The sequence below is a fragment of the Brachyhypopomus gauderio genome, unplaced genomic scaffold, assembly GCF_052324685.1.
Source record: "Brachyhypopomus gauderio isolate BG-103 unplaced genomic scaffold, BGAUD_0.2 sc241, whole genome shotgun sequence".
Classification (NCBI taxonomy): Eukaryota; Metazoa; Chordata; class Actinopteri; order Gymnotiformes; family Hypopomidae; genus Brachyhypopomus; species Brachyhypopomus gauderio.
The window spans coordinates 84,086-96,585 of record NW_027507062.1 but is presented as its reverse complement, the minus strand read 5'-3'; the positions used below and the strand labels follow the sequence as shown (position 1 = coordinate 96,585).

Genomic DNA, 12,500 nt, shown 5'->3' with positions numbered 1-12,500 from the left:
GCTTTGGGAAAGCTAAAATTAGTCTGTACTTTAGATGTTCTAGCGATTGCAGTGTTGTGGGGTGTGGGGTGCACTCACACGTGTGTGCATGTGTGTGTCCGTGTGCGTCCCCTCACAAAACATGAGACTAATCACGGCGCCTTGTTCTCCTCTGCAGGACTGCACCGTCTACGAGACCGAGAACAAGATCCTGCATGTGGTAAGATACTGCCCTGCCCCTCCTTCAACACCGGGCCTCACGTCGGCCCACGTCCAGCCCTCACGCACGTGCGCTCGCTTGGGGTCGTTTGGGGTGCACAAGCCTCATCCAGACGGAGTGGGAGGACGTTCCCCAGGTCGGAATAGCGTGAAGTGTAGGAGGATGTGGAGATCTTTTCTTGTTGTTAGGCTTGGGATTCCTGGCATGATCTTCTCCGTCAACACTAGTCAGGAACAGCCATTATGGCTACGCTAGCAGTGGTCTTAGTATGGGTCCTGGTCTCGGTCCCACACACACATGGTTGCTGGCATGCATGCATCTGTGTGTGTGTGTGTGTGTGTGTGTGTGTGTGTGTGTGTGTGTGTGTCTCAGGTTGTGCCATTACTGCTAGGCTAGGCACAGCTGTCATTCTCCCTGAATCCCGTTGCTATAAATACCCTCCCACCGTACCCGCTAGCTCCAGCTTTAATTTCCTACCACCCATGTGGTGCATACACACACACACACACACACACTGGATGAAAAGAACGATGTTGATAGAAGGCAGAGAGAGTTGGAAAAGAGGAGCAGAAAACCGAGTGAATGGGAGGAAGAGAAAGAGGGAGAGAAAGTGTGAGGAAGAGAAAGAGGGAGAGAAAGTTTGAGGAAGAGAAAGAGATGAAAATCTAAACACAACGAGAGAGCTGAAATGCCAGAGCACCACCAGGAAAACTCAGAGAGGGAGAGACAGATAGATAGATAGAGAGAGAGAGAGAGAGAGAGAGAGAGAGAGAGAGAGAGAGAGAGGGGGGACAGGGAGGGAGAGATGTCATTAGGAATCAAGAAAGAGAGAAAGAAAAGAGAAATAGACAGGAGATGAGTAAATGGGGAACTCTCTCTCCTGCTGTCCCTATGACACCCCCATGCCCCTCAAACCCCCCCCTCACACACCCCCTCACACCCCTCTGTTTTCCTGGGATAAAGAGTGCAGTGTTCAGCTTAGCCAAGCTGAACCCACTTCAATGGTGGGCCTGGCTCCAACACAGCACTCCTGCCCCTCCGCCCTCTCTCTCTCTCTCTCTCTCTCTCTCTCTCTCTCTCTCTCTCTCCTCTCTCTCTCTCTCTCTCTCTCATCTTGAGAACGTGTGCAGTATTACTGATCTACCACAACCGATTCAACCGCCTTAACTGACTGATACCCCCTCCTCTTTCAATCAGCAAATAAACTCTCCTCCTGCACCCCCCGCACACACACACACACACACACACACACACACACACACACACACACACACACACACACACACACACACCCCTTCAGCTCAACAGTGTTGCCTCAAGCCTCGTCCCAGACAGATTTAGTCTTGGACTTCCATGTGAGCCCCTAGCCTCAGCGTGAAGCTCCAGCCATGCTTTGGCCAGGCAGCTGTCGATATTCTTCCATCCAGCACAGTTGCCAGCAGGACCCAGAGCTGCTCAGGAGGCTGGGATGCAGTAATCTGGGATGCAGTAATCTGGAATGCTGTAATCTGGGATGCTGTAATCGGACAACTGGTCTTTACATCTATGTTGCCACTTGAGATCGCAGAGATGCTTGCCTCAGAGATGTTGCACTGAATGGCTACTACAGACAGCAAAGTTTATAGTCTCAAGATAAACACTTAAAGCAAAGGCTCTATGGTACGGCTAATTTATAGTCTGTGTGTGTGTGTGTGTGTGTGTGTGTGTGTGTGTGTGTGTGTGTGTGTGTGTGTGTGTGTGTGTGTGTGTGTGTGCGCAGTGTAAGACTCTATCAGGAGTGTGTGACCACATCATCTCTCTGTCTTCGGATCCTCTGGTCTCGCAGTCAGCCCATCTGGAGGTGGTTCAACTGGCTAATATCAAACCTACTGAGGGCCTGGTAAAAACTACACACATACAAACACACACACACACACACACACACACACACACACACACACACACAGACTGTACTCTTCAATATGTCTTACCTGACTCATGCTCCTAGTGAGTGTGAGTGTGTGTGTATAAGACTCCAGATGATCGTGTGTGTGTGTGTACACGCAGGCAAGATGTGGTCTTTACGCCTCTTCCTCCAATCACAGCCAATCAGTGGTCATCACTGCCCTATGCACTAATAGACCTGCTCACTATTAGCAACGGCAGATCTGGGATTCAACTTTACGTGGTCAAAATAACAATGGAGACCTACTTTAGTCTCTCAGTCATCCAGAATTACATCTCGCTCAGCAGCGTGTGTATAAGACTCACACGCTGGCACTGTGAGGCACTGTGCATTTGACAGCTTATTCATACACATGTAAATGTAAGAAAGAGGAAAAACGAGGAAGGAGGGATAAGAGGGAGACTAAGAGAGAGATTCGTTTACATTCATCATTCTTTTTTCTGAGAAAGGGTGACTGACGTTTCTGTGGTTTTCTTGTGTTTCTTGCAGGGAATGTACATTAAGTCCACATATGACGGCCTTCATGTCATTACTGGGACCACTGAGGGAGTAAGAGAATACATGTTCATACATGTGTGTGTTCATACATGTGTGTGTGTCTGTGTGTGTGTGTGTGTGTGTGTGTGTGTGTGTGTGTGTGTGTGTGTGTGTGTGTGTGTGTGTGTGTGTGTGTGTGTGTGTGTGTGTGCGCGTGCACATATGTGTGAGAAGCAGTGTTGATGGGATTGATTTCTTCATTAAAACTTTGCTGTCACTCTCACTATGACACTGCTTATCTTTCTGTCAGTGAGGGAGAGAAAAATGAGAGATAGAAAGAGAGAGTGAGAGAGAGAGAGGGAGAGAGAGAAAGAGAGAGATGACAAGATACAATATGACAACACAAGAAAACAAACAAAGAAACAAAAGGAGTCCATCGGTGCCGTCAGGGAAGCACCAGCCCTGACTAACTGTGATTATGTTGGTGTAACTGAGATGTGAGAGCGCTGATGTCTGCTAGATGCAACCAGGGCTTTATGAAAGAAGGCAAGAGACAGAGAGGGAGAGATAAGGAGGGTGGCGGAGAGATGTTTTGCACATTTGTCTAGAAATCTACTCATTAAAGCCTCTCTGTCTGTTTCTCTGTATCTGTCTGTCTGTCTCTCTGTCTGTTTCTTTGTATCTCTGTGTCTGTCTGTCTCTTGTCTGTTTCTCTGTATCTCTGTGTCTGTCTCTCTCTCTCTCTGTCTGTCTCTCTGTATCTCTGTATCTGTCTGTCTGTCTCTGTATCTCTGTGTCTGTCTGTCTCTCTCTGTCTGTCTCTCTGTATCTCTGTGTCTGTCTGTCTCTCTGTGTCTGTTTCTCTGTATCTCTGTCTGTCTGTCTGTCTGTCTGTCTGTCTGTCTGTCTGTCTCTCTCTCTCTCTCTCTCTCTCTCTCTCTCTCTCTCTCTCTCTCTCTCTCTCTCTCTCTCTCTCTCTCTCTCTCTCTCTCTCTCTCTCTCAGTCTCCAGCTGACCGCTGTAAGAAGATCCATGCTGGCGATGAGGTGATCCAGGTGAACCATCAGACAGTGGTGAGGTTCAGCATTTTCTTGTCCTGCCTCCACCCCTGTGGTCCTGCCTCCACCCCCATCTCTCCACCACCATCCCCACATGGCCCCAGCTTGCTGTCTCAGCATTCCCAAGTGATTTCCTCTCTTCTACCCTCCTTTGCACCCATCCACCTGTCCGTCGACCCATTTCTCCACCCATCCCTCCACCTGTTCCTCTACCCATACCTTCACCCATCCCTCCACCTGTTCCTCCACCCGTACCTTCACCCGTCGCTCCACCCATCTCTCCATCTGTTCCTTCACCCATCCCTCCACCCGTACCTTCACCCATACCTTCACCCATACCTCCACCTGTTCCTCTACCCATACCTTCACCCATCCCTCCACCCATACCTTCACCCATACCTCCACCTGTTCCTTCACCCATACCTTCACCCATACCTCCACCTGTTCCTTCACCCATTCCTCCACCTGTTCCTCCACCCATACATTCACCCATCCCTCCACCTGTTCCTCCACCCGTACCTTCACCCATCCCTCCATCTGTTCCTCCACCTGTTCCTCCACCATACCTTCACCCATACCTCCACCTGTTCCTTCACCCATTCCTCCACCTGTTCCTCCACCATACCTTCACCCATCCCTCCATCTGTTCCTTCACCTGTCCCTCCACCTGTTCCTCCACCCATACATTCACCCATCCCTCCACCTGTTCCTCCACCCGTACCTTCACCCATCCCTCCATCTGTTCCTCCACCTATACCTCCACCCACTCTGTGCTGCCATCCCTCTCTTCCTTTCACTCTTTACAGCAGCCTCCTATAAGAGCTAGAATTCTTAACGAGAGCAACGTGTGTATGTGTGAGTGTGTGTGTGTGTGTGTGTGTGTGTGTGTGTGTGTGTGTGTGTGCGCGTGTGTGTGTGTGTGTGTGTGTGTGAGTGTATGTGTGAGTGTGTGTGTGTTTGTGTGTGTGTGTGTGTGTGTGTGTGTGTGTGTGAGTGTATGTGTGAGTGTGTGTGTGTGTGTGTGTGTGTGTGTGTGTGAGTGTATATGTGAGTGTGTGTGAATGTGTGTCCCCTTGTGTGACATAGTCAATGGAATCATTGTGGATCACTCTTTATACTTGGAGAATCAATGACATTGTACTACACCAAATAAAATATTGTGGAATTTTTTTTTTCATGGAGAACAAACGTACATTAGACTTGTTTAATGAAAGTGCAATTTGAATGAGAGTTTATCGTTTTGTTCAGACGGTTTTAATGATCATGTTTCAAGAGCCGTTGAGTTTTTGTTTTGAAGTTTGAATTTGAAAGAGCATCGAGTTCTAAATATCATTATCGTATATGTAACTATGGAGACCATAATGTGTACATCACCTACCAGCAGCGCTGTAGGCGTAAGCTTTGACGTAATGGGAAAACGACTGAACTCTGTATGCATGTGTGTTTGTGTGGGGGCAGGAAATGACATCAAAGTTGGTCATTTCGCTCCAAGGGTCGTTATCTTTGATGGAGGTGAGCTGATGAGTCATTTCAAATCGCATTTCAGAAGGTGCTCTCGGATTTGAGCACACCACCACTGCGCCCCACGCCGATCACCCACCACTGTGCCTCCTCTCCACCTCCACCTGTGTTGTGTTCATTCATCCAGATGATGGAGCTTTTGGACACGAGGGTGTTTTGTTTGGCATCTCGGTGTGGAGATGACTGTATCGCCCCGTCGTAGCCATCAAACTGTGTCTGGGGCTCCTTTCCTGATGAAACATCAACAACAATGAAGCCTCATTAATCCTAAATTAATTACTACAATGTCAGCTCTGTAATTGGGAAAAGCGGTGCTAATGTGTGATAAGCCACTTGTGTTTGGATTTACGGGGGAGGGGGGGGGGGGGGCAAAAAACCCACAACCTGACAAATCAAGTCATCCCGCAGCGTTGTGTAGACACACCCCACGGAGGACAGCTGGCAGAGGTAAACGTCTCTCTGGGAGGTTCTGCTGGGTGTGTATCCGTGTGAGGGGGAACCTCCAGACGTCCATGCCCAGCCCATCACAGTGCGTCCCTGTGTGCATATGTGTTGCCGGTCGTTGTCACGGTTGCATGTTTGTGTATGTTTAGGGGATTCGGTTGTCCAGCTGTGTGATGTAAAACGTGTTTATTTGAACCGATCGTTCTTACATTGCAGTGTCTTTTTTCCAAGTAGGGATTCCTCATGTTTTGTGGAAAAACAAGTGTGTGAATCCGCATTGATTAGCAAGAACCTCCACAAGAGCTGTTCTGGTGTCTTTCTTTAGATAACACTTATTATTACATTTCATTATTAAGGATATTTGACCTGAAAGGCCTGGTTCGCCACGTAATTTCAGTCGGATCAGAATCCGGAATCAGTCTGAAGTCTGATTTGGCGGTTCTAAAATTCCTTTCTAGTGTTTATTCGCTATGTTGCACATTTGCTCTTGAGTTCAGGATTATTGCTGTGTAGAATGATCCAGCATGTATGAGTTTCAGCTTGCAGACAGATGCTCTGATATTCTGCTGTAGAATTGCTTCTCACGGCTTGTGATTCACTGATCTCTGGATGATTTCAGGACACGCACCAAAGCTGACTCACATTATATTAGCCTCCAACATGCTTCAGAGCTGACGTTGGGTGGTATGCAGTGGTCTTACACCATGGAAGTCTTGTACCGTGCTGTTCCCGAGGCAGACCTGTAATCCCGTAAACATGCCTGCAGGCCTAAAGCTCCAGGGAGTTTTGGGACTTGTGTGGATTCCTCACAGGACTCTTATGCAGATTAGGAGTGATGCCAGTGCAAACTAAATTATCTACCTGACTAGACTGGTGGAGTCCTACTATTCTACAAAAACTATTCATAACCTTTTCTGTTTCATTATATTAATAAAAGTCTTTCTAAGGTTCTTCAAAAAGCTTGTTCACGGCGTAGCTTATTGAACTGTATTGTATGTATACTGCAACAGAATTTGGTCTTGTTTTATATATTTCTGAAGAAGACATACAGTACACTGAGAAACAGAACCTAGTGGTGTCATGTACAGGTAATATGCACAGACTCATGAGCTGGACTCTACCCCCAAGTCCAAATGAGGGGATCCGCAGAGAGTTGTTGAAAACAACAAACCTACTGTCCATTGAGCACACCAGATCCTGACAGACAAGAATGTAATGGTGGACCAGCCAGAGAGAAGATGGATGTGGTAGTGGTAGTGCCAATGATGCAAACATCCCAAGGAAGAAATATGATAAATTGGACAAATAACAGGATCTTAAAGACCCTAATAGGGAAAATGTGGAAGATTAACACCAAGGTTGTCCCAGTGGTGTGAAGGTTACTTGGTGCTGTGAACCCTAAGATGGAGGAGTGGCTATAGCAGGTCCCAGGAATTACATCATCAATCTCAGTCCAGAAGAGAGCAGTCCTAGGAACGGCGAAAGTACCTCCCTGCTCCTCAAACTCCTCCCCAGGAAGGGTGAGACAGGAATGTATGATGTGTGTATTTTAGGAAACGTTCATGCAGAAATGCAGGACATTCAAAATGGTTGGCAAACATGTTTCTCAAGACTGCATATCAAGCAAGACAACTTTCAGCTTGCACAACTGTACTTATTATGATGTTTAAGGCATACTTAGTATGTGATGAGTTTGCTTGTGTTTATGTAGGGGCACGTGTGTGTAAACAGCTTCATTTCTCTTAGGCTTGTGGGTACATTGATTTCTTCTCCTTTGCCTTAAGGTTTTTTATAGGCTCTTGATAAGTAATCAGTTAGCAGCTACATTAGTGTTGAGCGCTATTAGCTACAAGTGTATCTCGAGAGTGGAGTTCTGGGTTAGCTTTACTTAAAGCAGCAGCATGTGGTTACCATGCACAATTTCATCTGTGTGATCAATGTCTGGATCATTAGAAAACACGTGCTAGTTAGTTTTACCTCTTCTTTACAGACCTGGACTGTGTTCAAAGTATTAAGGTTTTAGTGAACAAGGCCCAGTTCATGAAAAGGCACCTGCCAACTGCACGTTCAGTTTGATCTCTCTATATTCACAACTCTAACATACAAAGAGGTGACGAGCAGGTATACTGTTGTCCGGAAGGTGACACTTAGTGTCGGGTGTTTGTTTATATGTTTGTATATGTGTATATGTGTGTGTTTGTTCCTGTTGACCCTGTGTTTGTCACTGTAGGTGGGCTGGCAGTTGAAAAACTTGGTAAACTCCCTGCGTGGGGACCCTGGAGGGGTGACACTGACGCTGAAAAAGCGTCCCCAGAGCACCCTAACCTCCGCTCCAGCACTGCTAAAGAACATGAGGTGGAAGCCCCTGGCCCTTCAGGTAGGAAGCTCCTCCCCATCGCCCACAAGCCACGCCCCCCACACCCCACTGCCACACCTCTTAGCCCATCTCCCAGACTCCAGTCTGCCCCTCAGCTTCCCGCCTCCAGATGCAGGTGGGCCTTCCCCATTGGTGACGTGCTAGCTGCCCACCTCAATGTTGACTGCCATCCTGCTCTGCTCTGTAGGTGCCTGCCTGTAGGACCCGCTCTGTGGCTGGGGGGGTGGTTGTGTGGTGGGGGGCAGGTATGGGGGGATGGGGCGTGCCTGCAGTGGCTCTGGGTGCATGTGGTGATAGCTTGAGGCTGTGTGATATCCTGCATTAGCACAGAATGAAGAGGGAGTTTTTAGACTTGTGTAGGTGTACACGTGTGTGTGTGGTGTGAGGACGGTGTGTATTCAGCTGTCAAACTGGCCCCAAAAGTGATGGAGATAAATCAAAATTCTCTGGAGAGCAGACATTTGGCTGGTCTTTGTGAGGAAAATTTTTAAATGAAAAAGATTTCCTTTTGGTTTTTGAGGTTAAGATTAGGGTGAGGTTTTGGCTTATCATAGCATCTTTCATCTACTGTGAAACACTAGTCAAAACTAAATGTGTGTGTGTGTGTGTGTGTGTGTGTGTGTGTGTGTGTGTGTGTGTGTGTGTGTGTGTGTGCGTGTCTTCTAACAGAAGGCAGACTGGTCTTAATCAGCTTTTGTTTTTGATTCATTTGGCTGAGGTTAAGGTTCAGACCCCCTTTACCCTTAACTCATACCTAATTGCTTTCCATTGCGTGCTTTGTAATAGCTTTGTGTGTGTTTATTTGCATGTGTGTCTGTGTGCATTTTGTGTCATTCCTGCATGTGGGATCATGCAATATCAATACATATTTTAACTGGATGATGCACATTCAGCTCTCAGAGCTGCTGGTCACACTGTGGTACTCACACCATAGTCATAACAAGAGAAGAGAAGAAAGATCTGTTCATTCTATCAGCCCAAAGCTGATACAGAAATTTAAATATTTAAATATTTGGATGTAGCTACATTTAGTTAAGTGTACTAATAAATTCAGCACTATACATGGTACTTAATTAGTTTTACATTGATTTTTATAATTATTATAAATTAATGACATCTGATTTTTTTTTTATGTGTTAAGTTTCAGACCTGCTGCCAATAGAGCCTAATCAGATTGTTTAAAGGCAGGGGTATTTCTTCGGAGAGGCAGGGGTATTTCTTCGGAGAGGCAGGGGTATTTCTGTCTCACTCATACATTTTGTCAGACTCAGTGATCCCACACTGGAAGAACAGAGGGCCATATTCATCCCTCCATCCTCCCTGTGAGCTTGGGGACCTGATAAGTCCACCTTCTGTTGCTACGGCTGTCTCTGGACGCCAGAGACCTCTTTGTTCTTTTGACGACTTTTTTTGTGTAAGTTGTGTATGATCAGGTCCCTTGGATCGATCATATTCTGAATCCGCCATTGATTGCTCCTGTCTGTCCTCTTTGCAGCCAGTCACTCCCAAAAGCCCCACCAGCAGCTCGGCCACACCCACAAGCACCATCAGCACACCCTCCAAGCGGGATAGCTCCGCCCTCCACGACCTCTACATACCTCCTCCTCCCGCTGAACCCTACACTCCCAGGTAAACGCAGGTTTTCCTGGTTTCCCATGGTGACCCACTGGTTGCCCTTGATTAGCTTTTAGCATTGATTAACTTCAGTCTGGTGTAATGGCCAGTGGCCTGCAGGGGGCAGGAGTGAGCATTAAGACTAGGCGTCTCATTAAATGCGGTTAGTGATTATGACCACTGTGCAGGGATGACCAGGGGAACCTGCCCGGGGAGGAGCGAGGTCAGGGGGGCGTCTCCGCTGCCAAAGGTTCAGAGTCGCCCAACTCCTTCTTGGACCAGGAGTACAGACGACGCTTCCCCCTCATGGAGGAGGAGGCGGTGCTCTACTGCTACGAGTACGATCCAGGACGCGGGGCCCCGCCCTCACGCCGTGACGGCACGCCTACCTACGGTACACAGATACGCAAACACCACCTCACACTCATGCACACACACCCACCACAACATGCAAAAAACATGCACTCACGCAAACACACACACACACACACACACGCACACTGCTGTTATCTAATGTCCTTTTCTTGCTTCGCTGTATACGGCATTCGCATTTTTCATCTTACAGATCACAGATGCAGTATGTCGCCTACAGGGAGCAAATCATCATTCCTGCACAACATTCATGCAGTACAGTTTAGTTCAACATATGGCTGTTTCAGTCTATATCTGCTGACCTTTAAAAAAACAAAAAAAACTAACGTGTCTTTGGAAGAGCCTTGAGGAGCATCTTGGCAACATGCAGATTCATGGGTCATGGGCCATGTCACGGGCCACGTCTCGGGTCTTCTGAGAGTCTGAGTGTTGGTGGTGTTGTGCGTGGGAGAGCAAGAGTCTGCATCGACTTTGGAGAATACTTGGTAGGGTGGGGTGGGGGTGGGGGGTTCAGAGTTGCTGTAATTAAAGACCAGAGAACAGCCTGTGCCATGTGCCTGTGTGTGGGGCAGACAGTTGTACACCTGCTCTACCTACTGGATCTCTGCTTTTCTGCACAAGTGCTGACACACACATCGTATGTGCAGTTTCTTGGGAGAAAGAGTGACACTGTCTCAAACCCCTCTCATGCTTTCTGTCTTTCTCTTTCTCACCGTCACTCTCTTTCTTTTTGCCTCTTCCTCTTTCTATCTCCTCTCTCTCTCTCTCTCTCTCACACACACACACACACACACACACAGACAGACGGTGTGTATGCTTCTATAAACACTAATGTGTGTGTGTCCTTTTCAGGCCGCCTGCGGCCCATTTCTATGCCTGTAGAGTACAACTGGGTACCAGACTATGAAGACCCAGCCAGACTGAAGAGAGAGGGCAGGAGAGGTTAGTGTGTGCTACACACACACACACACACACACACAAACACACACACTCCTATACACACACACACACACACACACACATACACACACAGACTAATATACGCACACACACACACACACACACTAATACACGCACACACACGCACACTCCTACACACACTCCTATACACATCTTAAATTGTATGTCTGTCTATGGTTATTTGTGCTTCTTGGCAAACGTCTAATTTGCAAAACACTAGGTAATGACATTGACTCCTGTAGTTTAGTAGTAGTCTGACTTGTATCTGACTTGTATCTTGTATCTTGTGTCTGAATGGTATCTTGAATTCTGGCCTATCCGTACTATTAGCTAGAATGAATTCTGTGATCAGATGCAAAGCACTTTGTAAGTCGCTCTGTATAAGAGCGTCTGCTAAATGCCGTAAATGTAAATGTATACACACACACATACACACACACACACACACACACACACACACACACCCAAATGCTTTGCCCAAATGTTACAGGTACACCAATCAGCAGCCTGTGCACGCAGGGATGTGTCATTATGGCCATTTTCTTTATTCTCCACCATATTAGCACCCCTCTCCATCATCTCACCATCATCTCACCATCATCTCACCATCATCTCTTCATCATCTCACCATCATCTCCATCATCTCTTCATCATCACCATCATCTTTGTGCCCCCAGATTCCTCCAGCAAAGAAACTGCTCCAGTATCATATTATTTATGCCAAAAAGATTAAAACAATTATTTCTTCTTAGATATATAAGATCTCAATGTAATATTAAATCTATGAGTTATAACTCACTTACCAATCTAAAATAATCTAGTGGTATTTAATTATATTTTGAAATTGCATTATTTAATCATTATGTCATGAAATGAAAGTATTATAGATTTGGTATTTCCAACTTTATTTTGGAATGCCACAACCGAGATGTTGATCCTAATTTAATTTCTTACAGTAAAAGACACAAGAGTCCTCATCAGACCCACCACATCCTCCTGGCTTCACTGTTACTCACTTTGGCTCCGCCCACATCTTGTTTGCCTTCTTTTTTTTTTCTTCTTTCTTCCTTTCATCACTCTTTCTTTCTCCCTCTCTCCCCCTTTTGCTTTCATTCTCAGCCCTTCTCCCCCCCCCCCTCTCTCCATCACTGGGGAGCCGTGGCCCTCCTGCCCCACGTCAGGCTCCCTCACAGCGAGGTAGCTCCACTGAGCTGAGTGCCTGCTCCCGTTGGCCCTGCTAAGTGCCAGGCCAGCGCTGTGCCAAGCCGCCCGCGGGCACGCCAACTCCTGCTCTCAGCTGAGACAACACAGGCATGGTCTAATCACCGGGGGCATCTGTAGTATTGTCAGAAAAGCAGTACGATTAAGGATTGTTATCGTCATCAATGCTGTTGTCATGAGTTGTAGATATTAGTATTATTAAATTAGGTGTTGTTAAGAGCATTACTTAAGATTCAAAATGGCGACAGCCTGGCATATATGTATGTGTTCTTATGAGAAGCTGTGTTTCCTTTCCAACATCCTCCATCTGTG

General features: G+C 46.9%; 1 protein-coding gene across 1 annotated transcript in view; it reads left to right on the top strand.

The window, feature by feature from the left end:
* The window catches only part of cnksr2a (connector enhancer of kinase suppressor of Ras 2a), a 66,178-nt gene that overhangs the window by 31,938 nt on the left and 21,740 nt on the right, over positions 1–12,500 (top strand). The window contains 8 exon segments of the mRNA XM_076995746.1: positions 158–199; positions 1,959–2,078; positions 2,634–2,693; positions 3,626–3,694; positions 7,875–8,021; positions 9,517–9,650; positions 9,824–10,029; positions 10,860–10,949. Coding sequence (XP_076851861.1) covers positions 158–199; positions 1,959–2,078; positions 2,634–2,693; positions 3,626–3,694; positions 7,875–8,021; positions 9,517–9,650; positions 9,824–10,029; positions 10,860–10,949 — 868 coding nt within the window.